Source organism: Branchiostoma floridae, chromosome 2, assembly GCF_000003815.2.
Source record: "Branchiostoma floridae strain S238N-H82 chromosome 2, Bfl_VNyyK, whole genome shotgun sequence".
NCBI classification, from domain to species: domain Eukaryota; kingdom Metazoa; phylum Chordata; class Leptocardii; order Amphioxiformes; family Branchiostomatidae; genus Branchiostoma; species Branchiostoma floridae.
This window is the reverse complement of record NC_049980.1, coordinates 10969136-10995733: the sequence shown is the minus strand read 5'-3', so window position 1 is coordinate 10995733 and position 26598 is coordinate 10969136. Positions and strand designations below refer to the sequence as shown.

Here is a 26598-nt window from a genome sequence, read left to right as displayed (position 1 = left end):
TACCCCCAAAATGTGCTGAAAGGCATTTGAAAGGTAATTTATCTTACAAAATCTACCTTTGATGGGACTGATTTTGTGTGTGCTCAGTCACAAAACATCTGCCACTCTATGACAAGGGTTAGTCGTAAACAACATCCACATCAATGTATACTCCAGGGCTGTCTCCAGCTTTTCATTTCAATTTTGTTGTTGTTGGGGATGCTGTTGATGTTGTTGTTGGGGATGCTGTTGATGTTGTTGTTGGGGATGCTGTTGATTTTCCTTGTTGTATGTCAGTTAAGCTTAGGAAAATACATTAATTTTTCAACCTTTATGGGATGGATGGTGTAATTTTGTTTGGTCCCACAAGCAAATTTCTGTTCTAGGCCACAGATTTCCATCTTGGAGACAGGCCTGGTATACTCCCAGACAAATTGCTTCTGATTCAATTAAGATGTGGTTAGAATTCCGCCGGTGTACTGGCCTCACAACCTTGTTAGTCCCTATTATACTACAGCAGACAGGCTGGATGAAGCTGTGGGAATGTAGACAGATTTAATCCAATTTGTTGTGACTACAAAATAACTGGTTCTGCCAATGGCTATAGAACACAGTCTGACCATGACTGGTTGTTATTTTTGTCATTGGAGGCATATTCTTTTGGCTTGTCTTAGACTATGCTAAAAAATATGAGTCAAATACATTTGTAAAGTACTGTATATCTTGAAATAATTTCAGGTTTGCTTTCTTGGTGACTTTATCATTACCATTTACTGCAAGATAATGACACCAAGTTTTGTTTTTTTATGTACTACAAAATTGTTCCAACAAGGAACTTCAAAATCAAATACTGCAAAAATCTTTTGTCCTCAGTTACAGTGATATCAAGTCCCTTCAGAAATAAATCTACTGTAGTACAGTGTAACTTTATTGTGCAACAATATAATTGCACAAGGTACAAAACAATTGGTATCTACAGTTCTAAAAGGCTAACCTACATGTACATAGTACAAAGGTACAAAGTATGGGATAAAAATGGTCTAACTTTTACATCACTGGAGAGATTTCTAGCATCTAGACATTCTTTAAATTATTTTCCAATGTATACCATGCAGGGGTTGTCAAATGTCATAATGTATTCAAATCTACTATTTAAGTTCATTGAAGTAAATCCCGGTACTAGTATGTAAGACGATAGCCTTGTGTACAGTAAATTACGTATACAAAGAATATTTTGGGGCATACAATTAAAAACTGATATTCCTCTTACATTAGCTCTGGACAGAACGGACAACCCTCTGGTCTATAGGAACATTAATGACTTGATATGCCTGAGAGCAGGGAATGATACGTCCTCTCCAGCTATTCTGTAACCCTCTCCCAGCCCCACTCTTGACCATAAACCTACAGCCAGGTATTGATTTTTACACCGTCCTGAATGACCTCTTTCCAATACTACTGCAGCAATAGGGCGGGTGGCTTACCAAACCATCATCCATCCCAATCATCTGCCTATTGACCAACCACAGAAAAGACGTTAACTCTCTGCCTAAATACGCAGAAGGTGACCTGATGGAGATAAGGACTAATTGCCAGCTGGGCCTGTTTCAGCTGTCGGAGTGGATCACATGTCACTAGTGGTTAAAGAAACAGCAGGCACTTAATAATTACATAAGATTTACTAGATATAATCAGGTAATGGTGGAGAAGATACTCTGTCTTTGCCTTAGTGTTTTACCTGACATAAAATGTTAATTACCATTATGGCATGATAGCATTTAAGAGTGCTTATACATGTACTATACTTAGTCTAGTAGACCGGTCAAGATATATTTCTTATTATTTGATTTGAAACACTGAAAATACAGACTTTCTTCAGCAAGCATAGTTTTCTATAACTTATTTAAGGAAAAACTATTGGAGAACATATATGCACGATATACATGACAAAAGGTACGTTTAGCGACCAGCATATCTGATATATGTCTATCTACAAGTAGATCAAGCAACTGTCAGATAAGTCAGATAGCATCCACTATCATTAATTACTGACTGATCTTGATCAAAGACAGTGGATGCTATCTGAAATGTCTCACTCCTTGGAGAATCTATCCGACTGCTTGTTTATTTTGTATAATCGTAATATTCTACCTGGATGTCTAACCTTCATCAACAAAGTATATCTGATATTTTTGTTTTGCACAGCTGGGAACTATCAACTTCAATCACATCATATATCTTAAACAATGGGGGAAATGTAAAAGATAAACACCGCATAGATGGGTTCCCAGGAGGAATGGATGAACCCTCACCTGTGGATCCTCAGGAAAGATGGCATCTACCAGTTTCTTGTAGCGAGGCCGCAGGGCCCCACAACATCCACACATACCTGCAGCAATGATAGCATCACATGTCATGATATCTGTTACTTCTACTCAAAACCTATGGTCTGCCTAAACACCACAAATGACCATAAACAGGTCTAATAAACAATGCACATGACCTTGTTTGATGCTCTGGATACATATATATATATGATAACAAATTAACAATATGCAGCATGACCTAATGATTTATCTTTTTTTTCTTTCTAGTTTTTAGTTTTTTAGTTTTTCTGCTCATTCCACGATTGAAGGAATTTCTAGCCACCATGTTGGATTGTTAGTGCTCAAACAATTACTAGTAATTAACTCCAACAGCAACCACCACTTGAGCATCCTATCATCTGTCAAGCAAAACACACTGCATGGCGGCCAGAAATTCCTTCTATCTTGAAACGAGCAGAGTAACTTGACATAAAAAATGGTAAATGCTGCATCATATTTTGATTTATAATTGCGTCACACAAGGCCATTGCTTCACCTGTTTGTGCTAGTTTGCAGTCATTTGTGGTCTTTAGGCATACTGAAAACCTACAGTTGAAACATTGAGCGACTAAACAGAACTTAGAAAGGGACAGGGATGACTTATGGAAGAAATGAAATGGGGAAACAAAACAGATGGGGAACAAAGTATACTAAAAATGTAATTGTACCTAAACGTTAAGATCAACTAATATTCAATTGATTGTAGTACATGAAAACTACAATAAATGTTGATCTACCCTTATAGTGAAGTAGCATTTAAACTTTTAAAAAAATGAAGTGAAAGAGTGGCCTTCATACATGGTATGGGTGTGCCATCTGAAATGATCATAAGCATGAAAAAGCATATAAAACTCAAAGCATGCCCTACTAGTACATGTATGTTTATGTCCATACATTGATCATACATGCATGCCATTTTCCATATCTGACAGTACAATAACTTATCATCATTTATGACTATCGACATCAGCAACCAAGAAGTACATGTATGGAACATATGTACAACATCAAACTGTGAGTGTGAAATGTGTGAACATTAATTATGTTCCATCTGCATGAAGTAGGGCTACTATAAAGTAGGAATAGGGCCCCATCAATTGAAAACATTGATATCATGTTCTTGACATACTAGTACAGAATATAAAACTATATAAACCTAATTCGTACACATTTATACCAAGTATTAACCATGCTGTAAGTAGGATCAATGAAACTGTATGCACTGCAGTGTATTATCAACATGCAAATTGCGATCTCATCTATTAGATTGTCTGAGATTGCCATCTAGTGATTTATTTATGCCAGGTGAGAGCAGAAAAAATAGACGTGTTTTTGTAGAAACTGTGCATGTTTTGCATGTTAGATTACTTTATTCACTGCAAGCCATGTGGGTAAAACTAAAAGTAATAAAAAAAGTCCTTGTGTCCATTTGGAAAAAATTGGAAACTGTGTTAAAAATGACTTAATTCATAACAATCGGAAGCAGAATGTCAACATTGTGCAATGCTAGATGGTGGGGCTAGATCATATATACAGTTTTAATGTGGAAATCTGTGTGGTTACTCATAATCCTCGTGAATATAAAGCAGTCAAAATTGAGGAATAACCATCAATGTTTTCAACAAACAGCATTCAGGCAATATAAATGTTAAATGACAGCCTTTAGAAACATCTGTGTTGTTCCAATGAACCTTTAGGTATATATCAACATCAATGTGCTTCTATATGTTTGGTGCAAAGATGGGTGCAGATCTCTGGGTGCAGATAATGAGAACATTTACGGATGTCAATCCACCGGCCACCGTCAGACATCCCAGGTGACAAGTCAAGCCGAGGGGTTTCATCCTCAGGGGTTGCTATCTTCAACGTGTCTGCGATCAGTTAACACAATAACAGAGCAAGGGGGAAGCAAAGACAACAAAAAGGATCAATGAAAACTTGGGAGATTACAATACAAGAGGGAAAGTGTTGATTGTCAAGGCACTTATGACAGACTTCAAACAAATAACCTTTCAAAGTCTTCTTGCTTTCAACAGCACAAACATCAGTAGACTATCTATGAGATGAATAACTAGTGACTGAAGCTATTTCAATTTACTTCAACACTCTGAGTCTGAGTAATAAGTCTTATTGCCTAACTCGAGAACGCTCAGGTGGATTGTGTTGATATTCTGTATGTATGTAGATCTTGATCAGACTTGTAAATTATTAGATTTTGGGATCCCTAGTGGCTTGTTATGGTACTGCAGTGAAACTTCCGGGTTTGATATCTCTAGTTTTATAATAATTTGATGGCTACTATGTCTATAGAAATGTCCGTACTGGCTTTATAATGTAACAGGAACATTTTATCATTTTCACTTTTGCTAGTGATAAATAGTGCTCATAAGTTCTCTACCTTGTGCAGTCGGCAAAACGTACAAATACAACTGATTCATTCAACTGATGTCTGATTCATAACAAAAGCCCACCACATCCCATGGTAATTGTTAACGTGTTTCTTGCTTAATTGTGTTCTATACCCTCTATTAGTCCACTTAAGCAGCTCCACTTGATGCAGTGGTTTGTAACAGTTAGCTTGGGAACCTTGATCCTGTCTTTCCCAAAACATTCCTCCGCCATCCCCCCCTCCCCATCTGGGTGTTTGTAACGGTCAGCACAAACCCACACTTTCCTTAGCTGTAACAAGTGATCATCGTACTAGAACGGCTTCTATCGATGCATTGGACTGTGAAGCGTGTTCAAAATACTAATCTGCAGCCATACCTGACATTTTCACGATCTGTTCAGCAACAAAACATCCCAAATCCTACCAGGCTCCCTTCCGCTGTCTCTTCCTGAACCAGGTAGGTCAAAGGTGAACATATATCGTCGAATAAATATCGCCAAATAAATAGCTAGCTTTTTTTAAAGAACTAAATATTTTCCTTTTTGTTTAAGTACAAATGGTCATCTAATGTTAGTATGTGCATAACATTTCACAGTCTTTGAGTACAAGACAATCAGCAAACAATCAGGGCAATACATCTAACATGCGTTTGGTGTCAAAAATCGAAAATGTCTTGTCGAATCCGAGGCAGAGGATGTGATGCTAGATTCTAGCAGGGGCAGCTCGTGACCGCTCGTCATGATATTTTGAGGGGAAACTTTGTGCAATTTCTTACCTCTGAACTGCATTTATCATGAATGTAACGTTTAGAGTAAAGATACTACATGTCCTCTGTGTCACCGTGTTGATTATATCAGCCTGTAAGTATGGCTTTGCCGAGGAGTTCGACAGAACAAGCGACAAGCTCGGCAGTAGTGAGGAAGGCGACCGTGGGTTCGACATACTTCCGGGTGATGAAGCTGAAGTTACTTCACAGGAGATGGAAGAAACAACACATGTGACAACACCTGGCCGAGAAGAACAAACGGTTTGGTCATCCAAAGGGTTCCAAGTTGACCACAGCAACCTAACAACGACTCAGAGCACCTATGACAGCACGATTTACGCATCAACGACTATAGTCCCGAGTCCATTCATCCATAGCCACTGTGAGAGACTGTTAAGAAAGTTGGGAGAATCGGCCTCACGTTTTACCCACTGCTCAATACTTCACGCCAGACCACTCGGGCTTTGTAGCGGCTGCATGTATGAATACACGGACTTCATGAAGGTTTTTGAGGCCATCATTAAGGAAAAAGACCCTACAGAAGGAAAGAGCTGTGAAGAGGTACTCCTGGCATCAGACATGACTCAGATAGTAGTGAAGACTCATCAGTTCATCCAGTCGCTGTGGGAGGCTTCGACGTGTGAACAGTGTTTCGACATCGGGCCTGAAGTGAACGGCACGTTGAACTACAGCCTGTCCAACAATACGCTGCACTTCCAGGAGATGGCCAATAAGACCCTGCTCTGCTTTGCTCAGCATAACAATGATACAAGTAATCTTCCCGATGTCTGCAAGGCCTGTAAGAAACCGTATGATGACCTGAATAACTTGTACAACTCACTGAAGGAGACGGCTAAGCTATGTGTGGATATAGTCGACTCTATGAACTCTACACGATACACCTGGAGCCACCGGTTTAAGTGTCTAAAACAGGAGCAGGACACAGTGGCAGTGGCGGCCATTGCGGTCGGGTTGTGCATTCTGCCTGTATTTTTCTACATAGGCAGTAAGATCAATGTGGAGAAAATTGAAAAGAAGCTGCTGAAACAAAAGAGGTTCCGTCCTCTTGATTCGGCCGGTTTGTTCCAGTGACTGGTGTCATTAAGAAGTTTCTAGTTGTACATGTGATCATGTTTTGACCTGAGCTTAAATCTATGAGCACAGGTACCAGATACTGTGCCATTGTATTGTGCAACAATTGTAAACTATGTGCAACAGGTCAAACCTCTTCCTCTTAAAAAAATGTTTATTGATAATTTTGCTGCAATAAATGAGTATATCAAGTTATCGGCCTGCCTTATGTGATTGTTGTGAATGCATACATGTAATGTTGCTATAACACTCATACTGTTGAATTGATTTTGATGTCAGTAATGATGTCAAATGATACGGCATGGAAGCCTGGTTTAACAGAGAATATGCTGAAAGCAGTCTTGTAGCAGTTCCTCAAAAACAAAGGGTGTCAGTCATACATCCAAGCACTTCACAGCTGCAGCCATTATAAGGGTAGCATTTGTTCTACTATCTCAGCATAGTGTGATTATTATGTCTAACGTTACTTATGTTACAAAGTACCGTAATAAATCATAACACTTGTATTGGTGTTTCACTGTGTGTGTGAAGAGTATGAACGCATCGAGAGGGAGTGTTGTGTATGGGGTGATGCAGAAATTAAAGTTTTCTCTTTCCTGCCTCAACTAAAGATATGCATTTTGCTTTCTGATCACTAGGGGTCGCTGTTAGACTGTTATCCGACTGAAACGGTGCCGTGAAAACGGCTTTTTGTGTTGTTCTAAAAAAAAACCCTCCTGTTCCGACTTTTTCTCTTATGAACCATGTTAGATTACCGTGTTGACTGCTGCAGACTTTTCTTGCTTATGATTGCCACGTCTAGGTTTTTTTAAGTAATTCCTGCATTCATTCATTGTCTACATATTTATAAGACAAATACACCTGTCCTTGGTGCTGAACACCATCCACACACAAGTAATAAAACTTGTCCAGGCGCCAAACACGATTCACTCATAAGCGATCATACCTGTCCTTGGTGCTGAACACCAACACCAGTAAACACACCTGTCCCTGCACAGTGCATCGACATAGGCCTTTCCCCCGACTATATACATCACAGCATGTAAAACCCCTGGGTGCTAAAGTCATGAGAAAACATCATGGATTCTTTAGTGTGCATTAAAGTTTGTACGTTTCAGTTCTGAAGAGATGTCACTAATTGTTTGATTATAGGTATAAAGCATAATCTTGGCAGCCCTTCGTTTCCTTGCTCAGCTCAGACTAGTTGTAGAGTGAATCTATCCTAGAATTTTAAAACCAGCTGAGCCACAGTCAATGAGTTTAATGGGTGGCATTCTCTGTAAACCCTTTAAAAGCAGGGTGGCGTGCGAGGAAAAACAATGCAAGATATCAGTTCAACGTCTATCCGTCTACCCAGATCTAAATACTACTTGCTTTGACCTCACTACGAATGGACGCAGGTCCCTTCAATTCGGCTCACTTATGGACAATCAATGTGAGACAACTCTGGTACAAATAATGACAATAATGACAATAATGTATGATATCATATCTCTTTATTAACTTCTTAAAAGCTAGATACATGTCATTACCCCGACAGTACAGACTACGCTGTGACCAGTTGAGAAGATTTATCTAAGCATTTTTACGGCCTTGAACGGCGTCTCCTTTCCAAAACTATATACATGTAATTAGATGATCGGAATCTTGATATTGATTCCAGTGGAATAACTACATTACTATCATTGATTATCTACGTTTATGCTGAATGTTCTTGAATTTGCATCTATTGCATTAAACGCATGATTCGCACTCTTGGTAGAAGTTTTCTCTGAGATTGCCACAGTCCACAGACACAGCACGTCCAATCGTTTCGTCTGGCGGCGGCTTTTCGCCGCAGCTCTTTCTCTTGCCATCGGTGCTGCACCGACCCGTGCTGCTCCTACTCAACCGACGCTCGAAGTTCTTCACGTCATCTTCTGTCACCTTCCAGCGACACGTGAAGCCGAAGTTCATGGTTGGGACCTTTGCTTGGCAGCGGTCATTCACTTCTGTTCCGTCCGCCTTGTTATTGCTGTCATATCCATCAACTTCATCTATGTTTGGTCCATCCACGTCGTCAAATGGACGGATGCAAATCGGTATTTGCTTTGGATGACAGAATAGGTAATGGAGCGACATGAAGATGATGCCAACAAAGAACCCAACGTAGACCAGTAGCAGGGCCGGTTTCAGGTAGACAGGTCGCAGTCCCGCTTGTTGCATCTTCCAGTACCATAGACCAGCCATGGTCGCGTTTTCCACGTACACTAGAGCGTAGAACGCAGTAGCCCGGTACCGGGACCGGGACTCTTGCACCATGCTCAGCCAGGAGAAGATGTTGACAAACGCGATGACGATGTTGAAGCCTGTCTGTTCCACACGGTTTTCGTAAAACCTGATGTCCTGACACGACCGCCAGACGAACATGATGATGAAGTGTCCGCCCAGGATGGCGAACGTGTACCAGTGGAACTGGGAGGCGAAGAGAGAGATGGCGACGACTCGTGCGGTGACGGTACAGAGGCGCCACAGCACCCAGAGCACAACTCCCGTGTATGTGATCCTGTCGGCGTCGGGGAGGGCTTCACGTAGGGACTTGTGGTAGGACACCAGAGCAACGGACAGGGACGCAAGAGATGTGCCAACGGCTAGCACTGTGGTAAAAGGAGGAAAGTCATATGATGGAAAATTTTATATTCGTTAGATTTTAATGTTCAGATGTGTATACATATCTTATCGTCCTTGGCATAATTGCACTGCAGAACAATCTGACGTTCATAGCACGAAAGTTCATCTACTGGTATAATGGTATATGACAATGAGAACAAAGGACTAAACTTTCACCGAAAACGACACTGTAGTGAATTAACCATAACCCAATTTTTCAGCGGAATCCAAGTTCATTCCAATGATGGTTCTGTAAAGTTTAGCCCTTTATTCGTAATCTGATGTTCACTGTTTCGCTTTCATCAGCCAAAAGACAAATACTTGATCGTTATTACATGGTGTTTACAAACTGAAGAGCACACTATAGAGCATACATGAACCATATCACACCTGTGATAGGATCACTCTGACCCTTGACCTGCATGATGTACAGCTGCAGCACCAGCTGAGGAGCAGACTCCAGGAAGGCTTCGAACATCCTTAGCAGACACACGTCTGTCCACTCTGCCAGCCACTTCCGGTACCACTTCTGGTGGTCTCTTCTGCTCCTGAACCCGTAGATCAGTGCCTGGACACATCTGAAACATTATTGTAGTTATACATTTTAGTCTGTGAAGAAACAAAGTCTCCTCGTGATTTACAGATACTGTGTGTAGAAAAAGACTTGCCAGCCGTTCATGCAACACTCACGAACGAAAACTGTGATAAACTGGTTCGTCCGTCGGCTGCAGACATTGGCGATAGGTAGATATAACAAGTTGATTATAAGCAGCATTATGTAACATGTTGAAGACAATATGTTTAATAAACATTCTAAATGGCAAAAACAGTTCTTGATTGATATTTTCTAACAATTTTCAACTAATTTCTGTCACAGTTTCACATTAATTTAGCACACAAAGTTAGTTCATCTAACATATGCGCCCGAGTGGACGGATAGATTAGCCATGGCGATAGGTAAACTTCTAGATGCAGATAGGCAGATTTGCTGTTTCGAGACATTGGCAACATATATAGCAGACAATGATGATTAATGTCGTACTGTGATAAAAGTCTTTTTGTCTCTCGGGAACTTTTCCAGTCATGCTTGTTGTTAGGTAGGGCTGTAGTTATGCTTAACAGACTGTCGACTTGACATAATTTGCACATGTGCATGAAGGTCTTGCTGCAGCGAACTCAAGTTTTCATGACTTTGAACGTGTAGTGCGCCATTCTGAGGGCCAGAGATGGATTATGATTTGTTTGAAACTAATACCAACGTTAAGTAGGTTTAGCAAATGAAAATCGACGAAAACGTCTCCTGTGCACACTAATCTAATGATTGTCCCACTTCGTTACCTCTAAACCCTACTGCGTCAAAGACGAAACGTTGCAATTACGACATGACAATCCATGCTGATGACGATTTATGGGACTTCCCTGTCACGTGATGTACATGCTTTGTGTCTCGGGGGCATGTAGCGTGACATGCATGTAATGACTCATCCTCTGTTATTGTTATTGTTGGAAACACGCGTAAGGCACCAAACACGACAGAAGTATGTTTGTAAATTTACCAACAAAAAATAAAACTAAACATTACGAGTGCACAACCAGCATTCGAGTGTCGTGCAAAATAGTTCTCTCACCAAGGCACATTATGCATTTGGTGGCCTATATGCAGGGCAAAGGCACTTAACGTTATTGCAAGAGCACTCAACTTGCGTCAACCGTGACGTATCATGTTTGAATGCTTATAAGACAAACACCAATGCAAATTTATTAACTCTTTTGCTTGAAAGCTCGCCAGCATTAATAATAAAACGCGCCGGTTTCTGAAAGTACATTGCATAATGTCCTCGGTTTCTGGCAGTCCAAATGCACTCCCGACGACTGTTGACGCAGCTAACATTGACATCTAAACCACCACGAGAAACCGTTTCCACAGTCAACACACTAATACACAAGCACTACTGTTTCTAATGGATCCAGGGGACAGCTGGTACTATCACCTGACGTGACCTAGGACGGTTGGACCTGAAATATGGACAGGTGTTTACAATGCCGTAATTGGCCATATCAGGTTTCGATGGGGACAATGGAGCTAACAACAAGCAAGGACTTGTTTTCAGCCAGATGCGAAATAAACCTTTTTGACTTGTATAAATGCTAAACATATATTCTATGTTTCATAGCCCGCATATCTAACTTCATAACGTTTTGATTTCATAAGGCGCTCCCTCTCTGAAGAGATCTAGTAATCTATTCGTTATTCCTGTTACTCGCGCCTTACCTCCACATTGTGCCCAACTGTAGAAAATGCAGCAGTCCCCTCCACAAACACGAGAGAACCCCTGCCCTCTCGGACTCGGGAACCTTGCTCCTGTCCTGTAGGTACCACCGTATGCTGCACAACTGAAGGACGATGGAAGGCAGCAAAACGAATGTTATTGTCATCGCAAACCAACCGTAGTAGCCTTCAAGAAAGTAGTTCCTCACCGCTAGAACCACATCAGAGACAATGTCGGCCAGGAAAGTGACTATCCCAACAAAAACGAACAAGGCGTCAATGTAGGTGAACTCTTCCTCGTACAACCAGACTAGGAAGCGGTCGTAGCGAGTTTTTAAATCACCACAGCAGTGGGGTTCGGGCGTTTGTTGACGGTTGGATGAGGACATAGTGTTCGCATTTGCCCGCCCTGACGCCATGTTCTCACAGGTGTGCTGGAACATACCATTTCGGTCTGCATTGGAGGGGAGAAGCAGCATCGTCACTGACCCATATCAGGGTCGTCTTTCCCTGTGCGAGCCAAAATATAATGATAGAAAAAGGTTGAAAGTGCAGGGTTGCTTGGTGCTTTAATCAACAATCTGCTTTTCCAACTGACGTGGGCATACTAGTAGCAAGGGACCAGTTTTAGACACGGTTGTAAACAACGCTTATGCCCCAGCGTAATGCTACGCTTTAAAAAATGTTACTTTCATTGGCCGATTGGTAACGTTCAAATTACTTCCAACTTTCGTCCAGCTGTTCTTGTCTTTTTCTCCCTTTTCTGTGTTAGTCAAACCGTAGCACACACTATGGTATGATGTAATCATTTTGTTGTGTGTGTGAAATTACTTTTCAAAAATGTTTATCGACTGTGAAGTAAAGAATAGATGTTACATTGTTATTTTCTGAACAGTACAGTTCTCTTGGAACGTTTCAGCTGCCAAACATTCTAACTATAGAACAACGTTAAATGTTACAAACCAACGTTATCGTTCAAGTTGTTGGTGACGGCGAAAGCTACCAGTCTATCCATTACAAGTACCTTATTGCTTGCCGGGATATACATACTAGCTAGTTTGTTATCTAACAGCCTGTGACAGAACGATCATGACCGAAACGTCCCAAGTGGCTACTTTCCAACAGTCATGTAAGTATGGCCACCAATTGGCTTAATATGCAATTTCGTTTCTAGCCGTTTCGCCGTCAAAAGAACGCTTAACCCTAGCTCTAACCTTAACTATCCTCAACCACAATCCTAATTCTAACCCTTATGACCTTATCTTAACGATTACTCTAATAATATGTATCTAGGTGCAAATACTGACTTGTAAGAATGGCCGATTGTACAAGCGTCGACGAGTCCACAATATTGTCTGACGACGAAACGTCTGGCGGAGACTCCCAAGATATAATTCTCTGTTACGTTACAGAGGTGAATACAGAAATTCATGTAACTGATATGCAGTGGGGATTTATATTACACTGTCCGACAGTTTATGACTTCAGAAGTGTAGCGTTTTTACTCATTCTCATACGACTGTAATTTGTGAAAAAGGAGCAACTTGAGAAAATCCATATTAACGATCACGAGTCATCGTATACGGTAAAAGTTTTTTCTTCTTTTCAGTAGTATTTTTTAAATTCGTTAAATAGCTTTTTTTTACATTTGTTACGCCAATGGAAACGAAATACACACGTACCTTTCTTTTTATTCAGTTCTTTCCCAAGTAGAAGACTTGACCTCTGAAAATTCTCAAACACCCAAGACATCTTGCGAAAGCTGCTTGATAATTGGTGATCATCACGGGTCAGGTCAAGATGTTGAAATTGCGACCACACAGCGAGCGTTCCACGTCCCGGAATCATCACTGCCACCGCCAACCCTGTACAGATTGACCCACACGGACGGAGAAAAAAACGACACCGCAAGGAGGATGTTTGGTGGAGATGAGTGCTTCATTAGTAAGTTCTGCATGTATACTAGTGACGGTTCTATGGGAACTGTGCTTTACTAGTGCTTGGCGTGCACAACAGTGAGAAATACCGATTCCAAAATATCAATATCTTTTATCTTATGTTTATTTTTTTATTTTCTCTTTTAAATCAGAAAATGTCAATGAAACAGGAAGTGAAAGCGAGCTGGAATGGGACAACTACTTCGCCACATACGCCGAAGAGGAAGGCGATGATTTGGACGCCAACATCAAAGAACGTAGCAGACGCAAGAATGCTGCACCGACACGGACAGGCTATCATTCATCCATCGTCAATCCTATGTACCTGTCTCTCCCACCCCCAGAAGTAATCTACGAAAATTTATTAAAGACGAACAGGCGATCCTATGTGTTACAAAAGTGTGCGTCTGTGCTCGACATGCGATCGGAAACGTTCGGCCAACAAGTGGTTGACGTCGGAAGTCAGTCGTCCGCAATCGGCAACAATTCCTCTCAAAAACTGTCAGTTCAAAACGATTTGGAAACAGTCCAAAAAGGCCTCGCACGGCCAATTTCTGACGACATTAAAAAACAGAAGATTTTGCGCAAAGAAGAACTTAATATAGAAAACATCGACTGCTGTCAAGACGACGAAATGTCGTCAAAAGCAACCGTCAGAGGACGGCCCGAAGGAGTCTGTTTCTCTCTCCAAGACGGCGCTGTTCAGACAAACACAGGCCTAAAAGGGCGCTTTGTGTACAGGCTTTCTTGTTATACCGTCAGGACAACGAAAAAAATAGTACGCTACTTCGGGTGGATGGGATAAACAGGCATGAATATTGTCATCAATATGACATGCTGACGTCCTTTGTCGTCAATGACGCAGTTTCCAATGCACAAGCTTCAATATATATTGCTAAGTATGATCTCAAGAACTCTACATGTCTTACAACATAGAAATGTCTTGTTAGCTTGATAATCTCCAGCAGTATCTAGTAGAATCGTACTAATACTGAGAATAGCCTTTGAATACGCGAACAGCCTTATTTGCATGTCATTCCAATTAATAATAAATTTGACAGATCAAACTGTCCAATACCATGCTGTTGACATTGAGTTGTACCGTTGTGAATATAATGTCTGTTCCTTTAGCTTGCTGGCTGCCTCCACGTGTAAAACTTACGATGGCTTCTCATTCTCTCACAATTTGTGCATCTCATTTACACAATACACAGTTCTGCAGAACAATACAGTGCTGTACGTCTTAGTCGATGTGTCAACCCACTGGGAGACCAAGGGTCACCTGTACTCAGAAGTTCATTGACCGAGAGGCATGCATGCATGGGGGTGTCACGAAGGTATCATTATCTATTGGGAAGAGAACACTTCGAATCACTCTGCTATCTGAAATTGTGGTCATGTAGTGGTAAATCATGTCTTTAGATGAAAAAGCCACAGCACAAAGGAATTCTTAATATGCCACATTATATATCACCCCTCTCCCCCGTAAGAACCATTGGTACAATCTGCACACAAGCGAGCATTCCAGCAGTTATCAATAAGACCTTTGTACTTACGTGTAATGGCTTCAGAAGGGGTAGCATCACCGTTACAAGGGAAAGGCCCGACATCCACCACCGATGACCAAGATACATGCATATGCTGTTGCAACTTCAAGCGTCATTATAAGCAGTTCAAGGACCAGTTGTACGCTCAGGAATTCAGCGATTTGGACGTGCTGTTCGTCCTTTTTGCCGTGGCAACTTTTATTGCTGACATCGGCACAGACCTCGGCCTTGCCTTGACGTATTTCACCGAAGCGGAGTACTGGTGGTTTGCCTTGACGCTGTCCTTCATACTTCTGCCGTCCTTGGTTCTCCAACTCTTCAGCCTGCGGTGGTTGTGTCAAGATAGGAAACCAACAGCGAAGAAAAGGCAGACATGGCTTAGTTGGATAGCAAGATGTACGCTTCATTTTCTTCAGCTAGGAACGGTTGTGAGGTAAGCAGCGCCCAAAATCAACTCCATTCATACTCAGTCATGCTTTTAGTCCTTAAGCTTTCACAACACAATCAACGTGTAACGTTAGCAAATCTAAAGTTCCGTTAAATTCAAGTAATACTTTCTGTTGTTTCCACAACGGAACCTGTGGCGTGTTTGTGGAGCATGTTTGTGCACTGCATACAGCTGCTTTGAAGAAAGAACGGTTTGTAGTTTCTACCTGTTCTAGTTCTTGTGACTACGGATTTCCAGAACAGGGTTGACATATTCAACAAACAGGAGCTCCAGGGAGCCGTTTTGCAAAGTCGTATAGGTAAACTGGTACTGTAAGTTGATGCAATATGCTTCTGTCACATCGATAATGACGGTAGGAAAAAGCCGTCGTCGGTCTAAAGTCGACATAATAGATGACCAATCTGTGACATATTTACAAATGGTAAGTCATTCGGCTTTACGTTCATTCGGGCAGGCTTTAACATGTTCACAGTTAATATCATCGAACACAGTGCCCTGGTGTGGTGATTTATTTATTAGGATTCTCCATATACGATGACAATGGAGGGTGTGATGAAGTTGTTATCCGCTTATTTGCTAAATCGGAGTTTCCAATTTTGTGGGCGTCGTCTCTATATATTACCAGCCCAGCAGATAATTAAACCTACTTTCATACAATCAAATAATCGTCTACTACTTCATACGCCACAGGACTGGAGAAGCTTTGCGTTAGCGTAATAACCCTTCATACCGATAATACTTTTTTAAATCCTCATTCAATTAACATATTTGCGGTAACCCTCTTACAACTTCTTAACGTGTAGATGTCTGGAAGCCATGAGGATCGGCCACAGAAGCAGGACCAGTCGAGACCACGCCCTACGGTCCTGGTATTACCTGGCCTGGATAGCGGAGTGGACAGACATCTGTCTGCTCAGGATGTTTGAGGCTTTCCTGGAATCAGCGCCACAGTTGGTACTACAGCTCTACATCATGCAAGTCAAGGGAGAAGCCGACAGACAAACAGGTACCGTTTTCAAAGATGTAAACATGGAAAATGTTCAAACACAATGTAGCATATCTAAACTACATGTACCTGTAATATACTTATTAATCTCAACCCAAAAAGTTACATTTGAAGGAAGTACATGTAGTACCCTGTTTTGTTTTCAGTGATATCCTGCTGTATCTCCATCACTTCCCTGGCCTCGTCGCTCATCTCATACCACAGGTCTTTACGTGATGCGCTCCCAAACGCGAAGGTCATGAACTATACAGGCGTCACCCTCTGGTTTCTATGGCGACTCCTGACGGTCTCCGCGCGTATTCTTGCCATCGCCGTTTTCGCGCACCAGTTCACGTGGTGGACATTTGTCGGCCTGGGGTCGCATTTTCTTCTCATGTTCGTCTGGCTGATATTTCAGAAGACAAAGTTCTATGGTGGAGAGAGAAGGGCCGAAGAAGTTGGTTTTGACTTCATCATCGCGTTTTTGTATATATTCTGTTGGTTGAACATGAAAGAAAGTCGATCCCGATACAGGGCCCTGTTCTACTACTTGGTAGTCTACGCGGAAAACGTCACATTTGTCGGCTTGTGGTACTGGAAAATTATTTTAGAAGTTGGATCTTTCTATGCCGAATTGGTCCTACTTTGGGTCATGTTTGGGTTTCTGGGAGGAATTGGCTTCATGGTCATGTACTACTTGCTCTGTCACCCCAAAGATATTCCGTTATACGTGCCACCGTGCAGTGCTGAAGCAAAACGTCAGGGGTCGTCACTGCATGTGGATATTCAAGACGGACTTGACCAGGAAGAGCAGGCGACCAAAACCCCCTGCATTGAGGATATTCGACAGATGGGAAATGCAACGGTTCCGGGTCATAAACGACATGTCCTCAGTCTGGGCTTCGCGTATCGCTGGAGGGCTACAGAAGAGGACAACACCAATGTCATAGACGCATCAGAAAGCAGTATGTAAAATGGAAGCCTCCATGTGCCAGCCTTAATATCCCATTAGGTTATATTCAGGCAATTGAGGTCTACAAAAGGGTAACAAAGCGATGAATTTGAATAGTTAACGTTGAGTCTACCTCATTACTACTAGTAGTAACACCAACATCGACATATGGCTAACACTACTATAGACAGTAGACAAGTTAAGATACAAACTCCTCCCATTGTACTGTAAAGACTGGTTGGCATGTTCTGCATGTCTTTCATTCTTACCAATAAGTTGGGTAGAGATCAAAATGTCTCCAGTCGGGCTGTTGTAACATATTAATTTTGTAAAGCATCTTTTGATTTTCTTCTTGCGGTAATTTTCTTATTGGATGGTCATGGATAGGGCTGGGTATCGGTACAGTGTACCGGTACAAAACCGGTTTTTCTTATTGGACCGGTCCAGAAAAAGCGGACCTGAAAAAATTAGGTGGACTAGATGTTGGACCGGATGTTGGACCGATTAGAAAATTTACAGATTATTCTATCAGGCATTCACACGTTTTGGCGCTTGCAGGTGCAAGAAAATAACAAGAGTGAAGTAGAATAGAGTTTATAGTAAATTTCTACCACGTTTTACGGCCAATCGTACAGGTGCAGTAAGCGTTGAAGGATTTTAAAACGCTAGTGTAAGTCTAATACTCCACCAAATAGATCTCTTTGTAGTGAAATGGACCATTGGTATGAGTCATACTGCATCAGGTCCAGGTTCAGGTCCGGACCTGGACCTGATCCTCTGGACCTGAACCGGACCTGGACCTGAATTTTCTGTACCGGTACCCAGCCCTAGTCATGGATGGACATGAACTAATTATGGTGAAGCAAGAAAGTTAACAAGCATAACTTTTTCCCATACATTTAATGCCAATGCATGCCTGACATCTGTTTCACTGATAAATGTACTTGAACACATTGATTGAAGTTCACGCAAATATATTTCTTGAAAGTACAATTGTTGAAAATATATGATAACTGAATGACATTAAAATCTAACCATATTTCTCTTCTGTCACAGTTGCATCATTTATGCACACAAGATTTGTTACATATCGAGAACACATGATCTTCTTTGGATTGCTTTCCAACATATGCATTGTCGTTATGACTTCAAGACAAAAAGAGATGACACTTAAAACAGCATATTATCCATTAACACTGGCTGGCTGATCATTGACTGATACTTGGCAGTTAAGTCCTTACCATTTATAGCTTACGGTTACATTGTGCACATTGTCAAGTTCACAAAGTCACCATGTTGCTTTTGACAAAACATACACTTAGGTTATAAAACAATTATGGTGCTGGAAAAATAAAAATGTCATGTGGAAAATACTGAATAAAATGCAGTAAAAGTAGTGGCTCTTTGGTAAAGTGTGACACAGAAGAAAAATTAAATTTACAAACATGGCAAAATACACTTCTGTCTACAACTCTATCTAGTCTATGCAGCCTTGTATTTTCCCACATTGAACATGATAGTAGAGCTACATAACAGTATCTGTACAAAATATTTTCACAGCATGATCATATTCTAAAACACAACATATAATAAAGAATGGAGTTTGTGGTGTGCACAAATCTGATATTTCATATAAATATAGAGCAGACATGCAATGAAAATCAAATGCTTAACACATTTCCCTATAATATTAAAATCCAGTATTCATTGAACCCCTTTTTTATGATATCCATCGGAAGTGTACTGTACATAGGTAACATTTTAAGTACGATTTCCTCACCTTTGTCCATGCATTTTTATACCTGATTTTCTGCAATATATAAGCTCAAGTGCAAGTGTCTCCCTTTTCAACATGAGTAAAACATCACAAATCACAACTAATATGGCATACTATTTTGATATGGATAAAAATATTTCTTTCCTCCCTAGTAAAATATGACTTTGTCTCTTGCATTAAGTACTTCAGGCCAAATATGACTAAGACACAGAGTTTTAGCAGTGCTACAGAGAATACAATTGATTGTACCGTGTATACTCCTCTTAACCATGTCAAGGAGCGAGATCATTTTCGTCTTCTAAATTGTTGACACGGAGGTGGGATCTTCTTGTTCTTTTAAGCTCCATGTTACTGTGATGAACCATAATAAGTTATTCTAAGTAGCTTACTACCATCCTGTCCTTAAGTACATGCAGAATTGGTAGAGAGACACAATAAGCTGGTTGATGGTTTGAACTGCATATGCCTGAGGTCAAAGGAGAAGGCTCCTAAGGTGTAAACAGTTTTGTGCTTGATACTGCGTCCAGAAGTGTTTTGTAAGAGGATTTTCAACTTTGACATACTACCTACAATGTACCACACTGGGTATGCACACTTGAAACCATGAACCAGCTTACTATACTCAAATCATGCTCATTTATACATTTGCCTATCACCCGAGAATGTTGTTATTGCACGACTGTGCCTCAGGATAACCATTATGTAACTACATGAAATCTGCTTATCCTATATCTGCTATCATTTTTCTTCAGTCTGCCATGTGCACATGGCACAGCATGTGTGACAGGTTTGGTTGTGGAAGTTTCTTCCTGGATTTGGAAGCAGCATCAGCTTTTTCCCCCCAACTCTTACATAGCAGCAGCTTCCATCTGTGCAGTGGTTCGTTGTTTGGCCTCCTTCTGTGCCCTGATCTTGGTCAGCATTGTCGTGACCAGTTTGGGCAGGTCGTACTCATGGTTCCAGCCCAGGTCCAGTCTGGCGTTGGTGTCATCCAGGACCTGTGGCCAGGTATCAGCTGCAAAACCATGAAAAAAATGATTAGAAGTCTGCAAATGTCACAGAACTATGGCTGCCAAAACCATGGTTATTTAACAAAATTGCATAAGAACCAGGGACAGGTCCTGAAAACAGCCTGAGCAAGTCATTGTTGTCCCTGTTTTATTTTCTAAATATTCTCAAGACAACTTTTTAGCAAGTATCAAACTGTGTCAATGACCAGTTTTACTGGACATGTACATCATGTTTTTCTCCACCTGGATACCACAAAGTACTGTTTATGTAGTTACAGAAGTACAAAACATGTCATATCAACCCACCTATAGCCTGTCTGCTGTCAGGTTTGTACTCTATATCAACCCACCTATAGCCTGTCTGCTGTCAGGCTTGTACTCTATATCAACCCACCTATAGCCTGTCTGCTGTCAGGCTTGTACTCTATATCAACCCACCTATAGCCTGTCTGCTGTCAGGCTTGTACTCTATATCAACCCACCTATAGCCTGTCTGCTGTCAGGCTTGTACTCTATCTCCATGTCAGGCACGTGTTTCTTCACCTCTGCGTAGATCTCTGCAGGAGTGAAGCTCATGGCCTGGATGTTGTACACGCGCTGCTTCAGTCTGTGCTCGGGCAGCTCCATCACCTCCGCTGTGGCCCGCGTACAGTCGTCGATGTACATCATGGGGAGGCGTGTGTCGTGCTCCAGGAAACACTCGTGTCTTTGGGTCGTCACCGCGTCGTGGAAGATTTCTGTTGAATAGTCTGGAAACAGGGAGGATGATCTTTAAGATTAGCCTATAGTTAATTTGCCAGAAACAACAAGTCTCTATCAGACTGACTACGCTGGCTATCATATTAATATGAGAATTATTTGCCAGAAGGATTTGCTATCAAAGGAGTTGGCTGGCCACGCAGTTGAACTGACTCCAATGGCCAATTTCCTTTTTTTTTTTTGGACCAAATTCTACTATCCTTGTACCCCCGTAGGATGGCCTGGTGGAGGCTAAAAAAACAACTATAAAGGCTTATAATCAATCACAATCTTTTGCTCTTTCTTATTGCACACAGCATTGTGCTACGTTCTGAAACAAAACATCTTTTTAACCTACAAAAAAGACAATGACACATCCCTTATGTTCTAAGTAATACTACGTAAGTTTGGTGAAAACTGGATAGAACAGCAAGAGAAGTTTTTGGTGCAGTACCTGTAGTTCCACCGCCAGGTGGCGTTTCTGCAGAGATGATACCAGGGAAGCGCAGACAGCGGAAGTCCAGACCATACTTCTGGTGGTAGTACTGAAGCAAGGCCACACAAGGAGATTCCCTTATCAAGCAGAATCTAGTCTTGACTACAAAGTACTAAAACTAAAAGACAATTAATTGCATCTCAGTCTCTCTTATTGGTCAAACTTGCTTGATTCAAAGTGCAATGCCTTTTCATTCCTCATAGTGCTATGTAGCTCTCCTAAAACTTGCTTTAACCAAGTACATTAGGCCACCTCTACAGTAGTATCAGTAGTATCAGCTCTCCAAAATAATAAGAACAATGTCCCACAGCTTGACACAGCAGTACAGTGCACTGAAAAAAATGCCCCTTATAATCTAATTGGGAAGAAAAGGTCTAAATTATACCATCAACACTTACAATTACATGCACAGCTTCCCATTTTTCTACTACATGTACTAACAGAATCATGTTCAGGTAAATCACACATGTCTTTGTAAGTACCAAGTACTAACATAACCTATATATTAGCCAGTGTCTTTCCTACACAAGTGGAGTTAACCTACCTCCCCCATGAGTTCAGCGTGCACCTTCGCCACACCGTAGATAGTCTGGGGCCTCTGGATGGTGAGGTCAGGGGTCGGGTTACGCGGGGTGGTCGGACCGAAGGCTCCGATCGTGCTGGGGATGAAAACCCTCAGTTTGTACTGTTTACTGACCTCCAGGATATTGTGCATACCTTCAATGTTTACCTAGATGTGCAAGATTGATAAAAAGACATCAGTTGAGAGCAGTGTACAGAATGAACCTAAAACTTCAGGAATTTATCTGTTATCATGCTGAAAATTCTCAAAGAGAATCATGCAGAAACAGCAAAGATAACTAAGTCTTGGAAAGGTCTACATATACTGTAAATGTTTGTGGTACATGTACTTGAATTTTTGCAGTTTCTGCTGTGACACCGCAAATATGCACTTTCAATGTATAACGTACACATGTACGGTACTACAATTCTGTGCTACAAAATTGTTTCATCTGCAAACTGAAAACATTGCAAAATCCTCTTTCTCCATTCAACCACAGAATCAAATGAACCTTCAGGAGAAGCTACCTAAATTCCTATCAGCTACATGTGTGTACATGAAAATCACTTGGTCATCATGTTTCTTCTGTGTAGTTCAGTAACTTTAGTCACAGTAACATAAAAGACAATGTGACAATGTTTATTTTCTTGAAGATTATAGTACAGTGGAATTCGCTTATTTGGATAGCTCATTTGTCAGCGCATTTTATCCAATAGTCCGAAGTATCCAACAGTCCGAAGTTGGGCCACTTAGGCCCGAAGGGAGCCGGGAGGGGGGCGAATATAGGATTACTACTACGCAAGACACAAACACTACACACACGATACGGAACTTCATTTACAAAAGACCTACAAAACTTTTTAATCAGACATTTGTTCATTCATCTAGAACAATAGTCTAAGCAGTAGTCAACCTACAGTACTGTTTTGTATGAATGGAACGTCAACTGTTTGAATCTATAACATCATCAAATAGCCAGCAAAATATCGAACAGATTCCAGTTACAAGCTTTACATAATTATATGTTCCGATATTGTACAATTTACGTGCGGTGATAAATCTAATAAAGATTTTTAAGTCGGTGGCTAAATGAACATGTAGAAAAATACGCTTGACTCGCACTGCCGAGGGCATAACTAAATGTACCACAACAAAGACAAACACAACTCCGCTTGTATGAAAAAATCATGTTGATTTCGTAATTTTGAGCAAAATGACGGTAGGTATTGGAGAGATAAACTCTTCACCTTCTTATTTACATCTTGTGTCCACAAATTACGCTGAAATTTCAAACTCGACGCCGTCTTTCGCGGTGGAAGACGGAAAAAATCACTTTCAAAACATTTAAAATGGCGTCGAAGCGTGGGTTGAGATATCCCACCATTCAATGCGGCTTATTGCAACATCACAGTTCATTGACCCTGTTGCGTTACGTGCGCTGCAAAAATCTACGTAGCGCGGCCGAAATCAGCTCAATAATGAGACAGTGGCTATGTAAAACACATTTTTTGTAGGGTAAACCAAGTTTAGACATTGTCTGAAGGCGAAATATGAACAGAAAAGCGTGTTGACATCCACCCGTCATGCCTTGCGGCAACCTACCAGAATGGCGCCTGACCAAATGTTCGCGCGCTTCCACAGCGGTATCAGATTTTTGGTGGAATCTACCTTTTTTTCGGTTCTTTTCATGATTTTATGCCATCATACATACAGTTGTTGGTTAATTTTGGCCTCATTTTGTAAGTTCTAGCGTATATTTTCCCATTTTATTCGATATAAGTTGACGTAATCCTATCCAAAAACCCGAAGTTTGAGATGGCGGGTTATCCAATTCTGCGATGTCTTAAACAATAGAATGAATGGCAAACGGTTTGGGATTTCGCAATTCTATACAATTACCCGAATTATCCAAATAGGCGTAATACGAATAATTGGAATCCACTGTACATGTGTAAACCAATAGCAGGGCTCGTACCTTGATTGCCAGGGGTACGTTAGCCTCGCCCACAGCGCTGAGCAGGGCACTGAAATGGATCAACCAATCAATGCCCTCGTTCACAACCTTCTCTTGAAGGTTCTTAAAGTCCAGGATGTCTGCATAGATGTATCTACCTGGAGGAGTGATGGGACAGGGAGAGACTGTTTTATCTACCAAACTTTAAAGGAATAGACTAAATGGCTACAACCTATTTTATTCCTGTCTTTCAGTCCTACTTAGCAATGTGCTACCCACTGCCATGATATGGTGTCTTCATGCAAAATTACCTGACATTGTGTAGACACATCAGGGCTCGAAATACTTTCTTTTGCATACCTCCACTGGTGCATGTAACATTGAAAATTACCTGCACCAGACAAATTTTACCTGCATCACTCTGAACTTAGGAAGTATGGATCATACTAAAACTGTCCAGGTACCATTGCTATTTTTTTCTTTTATACTTAATAGGTGGTAACAGTCAATGCAGCTAAAAACAATCGACATACAACTACACCATAAGAAATTTATGTATAAAACCCAGAACATGGACCAGCGCAGGTTAGGTGCAGTTAGACCAGAAATACCTGCACAGCTCCAATTTTACCTGCACTAACCTGCATATGCAGGTGGTATTTCGAGCCCTGCACATCCAGGGGAGCATAGTTACATGTCAACAGTCTTGTGTTGTGTAATCATGTACTATAGTATACAGTTCATCTTCAGAGAGGTGATACCAGGGCCTCCACAAGTTCCTGCCCAACATGACAGCAGAGTTCATAATCCTAAAGTCCTGCATCCTCCTGAATGGATCAATCCTGAGGCCCTCTTGATGTTCAATCATGGTTCTATTTTTAACACCTCCATCAAAAACAGAGCTAGTAGGACAGAATGCTGCTATCAAATTGAAAATACAGACTGACTTCTGTTTAGCCTTTTGGCCCTGAAATCCTCTCAGGCCATTTCTGGGGCTATTTTTTTGACGGAGGTGTTCCAAATAGAATATGGGATTCTGCTTGTTCAGTATGGCATTTACTCTCACCTCTCAAATAGAAGTACCCCCTGGAATAAAAGTACCCCCCGGACAAATCTTCAAAATCTAATAAAAGTACCCCCTGGAATAAAAGTACCCCCCGGAAAATTACCAAATTGACATGTAAACTGTGCCCATGCTACTTCAGTCCAAGAGAAGATGATAAGCAGGTAGGCTCTTTTTATTTATTTAAATGCCTCAGTACCATATCAGTTATTTTTTTATTTTTTATTTTTTATTACCATATCAGTTAATTGTATAAATAATGAACAGAATAATTCCCATGTTATTGCACATATTTTCTTTATCTGAGTGTCACACCATCAACAAAGATTAAAATAAAAGTAAAAAAAATGACTGAAAATAAAAATTGAAGAAATAAAAAAAGAAGTTTATTTTATAATCATTGTTACAAAATAACATTTTGAAGAAACATTCCAACTTAGAATACCCTATTCACCACTTGTGCTATTTTCAATGTTGCAGAAACCAAGGTCATAGACACTGCCCCCTATCGAGAAATACCGGTACTGCAGAAAATATATGATTCTCTCGCGCATTACCGTGAGATTCGGCGTGAGTTGATGAATCCAACATGGCGGATCTTTTCGAGCCGATTGAACGCTATGCTTTGTTTTGGAATGATTTTTTCGTTGCTGGAACATTAAAACAAGTTGACTACGGGTGAAAAATAGTGGAAAAGTATTGGTAACTTTTTAATTTGTTTGGTTGGTGGTTAATTTCTGTGTTTTGATAGAGAATTTACGGAAGTAAGCGACTGTGTGTGTAGCATGTGACCTCGATGTTTTCGTCTTTGTTCAGCGCAACATTTCAAGATTTTTGGAAGGTTAAAGATGGTCTTAAACGAAAAGGATATATTTTTTTACGAGTCCAGTACCGAATCACTTGTGTTCCGCTATTTTTGGACCTGAACCGAAACGTTTTTGCAAGTCCAGAACTGGTCCTGCGTACCGGTACGCATCCCTAGTTATGTTTGGGTCATAGCGCTAGCGGCAGGGAAATCCGCGATGCCTCGTCCGAAAAATAGTGAATATTAAGCAAAAATACAGCGGAAATATGGGCAGAAAATACCAAACTTTCAATATTTTTGGGGTCCCTGGTTAGTAAAGAAAGCCCCAATTTGAAAAAAAAAATAAACGTACCGTCTAAAATAAGGACGTACCGGGTGGATTTTGAGGCGGAAAAAAATAAACGTACCGGTACGTTTATTTGAGAGGTGAGAGTAACAGGATCGGTCCAATATCTTCAAAGAAGGATGACCATATGCCTATTCCATAGTTAACCTACATATCGTGTGTGAGATTAAACTCCTAGACAAATTGCTAAAAAACTGCCATGCTTTGAAGTGAATTTTCTGTTTGATATCCAATCTGACAGTGGGAAGCCGATTATCATCATATTCACTTGAAGATAACAGTTCTTATCTGAAACTGAAAGAAATAAAAAGGGTAAATTTCCCAGATTCTCTGACATGTCTTGGTGGGTTCACTATGTCTGACATGATCACATTATCAGCCCCATATTTCTTCCTGGAATGCAAACCAAAAATTAAAGACATAATTTTCCATCAAATGAACTTTTACTAATCACTGCAACTATATCTC

At 40.8% G+C, this 26598-nt stretch overlaps 6 protein-coding genes across 11 annotated transcripts in view; 3 read left to right on the top strand and 3 right to left on the bottom strand.

Annotated features, from left to right (window-relative positions):
• LOC118406116 (protein EFR3 homolog B-like) overlaps positions 1 to 5215 on the bottom strand; it is an 86449-nt gene extending 81234 nt beyond the window's left edge. For 3 of the 5 annotated variants that reach the window (XM_035805987.1, XM_035805990.1, XM_035806006.1), the window contains exons 1-3: positions 5112 to 5202; positions 4127 to 4216; positions 2292 to 2368 (exon numbers count right to left, since the gene is read on the bottom strand). In XM_035805987.1, coding sequence (XP_035661880.1) covers positions 2292 to 2368; positions 4127 to 4216; positions 5112 to 5118 — 174 coding nt within the window. In that variant the 5' untranslated portion in view covers positions 5119 to 5202. Of the gene's footprint in view, positions 1 to 2291; positions 2369 to 4126; positions 4217 to 5111 lie in introns of all 5 variants that reach the window. The other 2 variants (XM_035805998.1, XM_035806016.1) reach the window with 2 other exon arrangements.
• A 216-nt stretch (positions 5216 to 5431) lies between these two features.
• LOC118410041 (osteopetrosis-associated transmembrane protein 1-like) lies at positions 5432 to 7076 on the top strand. The gene has a single exon (XM_035811510.1). The coding sequence runs from the start codon at positions 5528 to 5530 to the stop codon at positions 6590 to 6592; it is 1065 nt and encodes a 354-aa protein (XP_035667403.1). The 5' UTR covers positions 5432 to 5527; the 3' UTR covers positions 6593 to 7076.
• A 1014-nt stretch (positions 7077 to 8090) lies between these two features.
• LOC118410439 (XK-related protein 4-like) lies at positions 8091 to 12272 on the bottom strand. The gene is made up of 3 exons (XM_035812163.1): positions 11514 to 12272; positions 9632 to 9819; positions 8091 to 9228 (listed from the first exon to the last, which is right to left on the bottom strand). Exons 1-3 carry the CDS (start codon positions 11987 to 11989, stop codon positions 8327 to 8329), a joined length of 1566 nt encoding a protein of 521 aa, XP_035668056.1. The 5' UTR covers positions 11990 to 12272; the 3' UTR covers positions 8091 to 8326.
• Positions 12273 to 13202: 930 nt separating this feature from the next.
• On the top strand, positions 13203 to 14272 carry LOC118410091. Of its 2 annotated transcripts, none has more exons than XM_035811582.1 (2): positions 13203 to 13454; positions 13618 to 14272. In XM_035811582.1, the coding sequence occupies exons 1-2, from the start codon at positions 13427 to 13429 to the stop codon at positions 14250 to 14252; spliced, it is 663 nt and encodes a 220-aa protein (XP_035667475.1). In that variant the 5' UTR covers positions 13203 to 13426; the 3' UTR covers positions 14253 to 14272. The 2 variants fall into 2 exon arrangements, with proteins under 2 accessions (XP_035667475.1, XP_035667474.1); XM_035811581.1 differs by having other exon boundaries at positions 13600 to 14272.
• Positions 14273 to 14884: 612 nt separating this feature from the next.
• On the top strand, positions 14885 to 17850 carry LOC118410598 (XK-related protein 6-like). Its single transcript, XM_035812373.1, has 3 exons — positions 14885 to 15427; positions 16246 to 16448; positions 16595 to 17850. Exons 1-3 carry the CDS (start codon positions 15009 to 15011, stop codon positions 17398 to 17400), a joined length of 1428 nt encoding a protein of 475 aa, XP_035668266.1. The 5' UTR covers positions 14885 to 15008; the 3' UTR covers positions 17401 to 17850.
• A 410-nt stretch (positions 17851 to 18260) lies between these two features.
• LOC118408277 (L-threonine 3-dehydrogenase, mitochondrial-like) overlaps positions 18261 to 26598 on the bottom strand; it is a 13054-nt gene continuing 4716 nt past the window's right edge. The window contains exons 4-9 of the mRNA XM_035808958.1: positions 26453 to 26523; positions 23938 to 24074; positions 21945 to 22130; positions 21359 to 21449; positions 20649 to 20915; positions 18261 to 20171 (exon numbers count right to left, since the gene is read on the bottom strand). Coding sequence (XP_035664851.1) covers positions 20005 to 20171; positions 20649 to 20915; positions 21359 to 21449; positions 21945 to 22130; positions 23938 to 24074; positions 26453 to 26523 — 919 coding nt within the window. The 3' untranslated portion in view covers positions 18261 to 20004. The remainder of the gene's footprint in view (positions 20172 to 20648; positions 20916 to 21358; positions 21450 to 21944; positions 22131 to 23937; positions 24075 to 26452; positions 26524 to 26598) is intronic.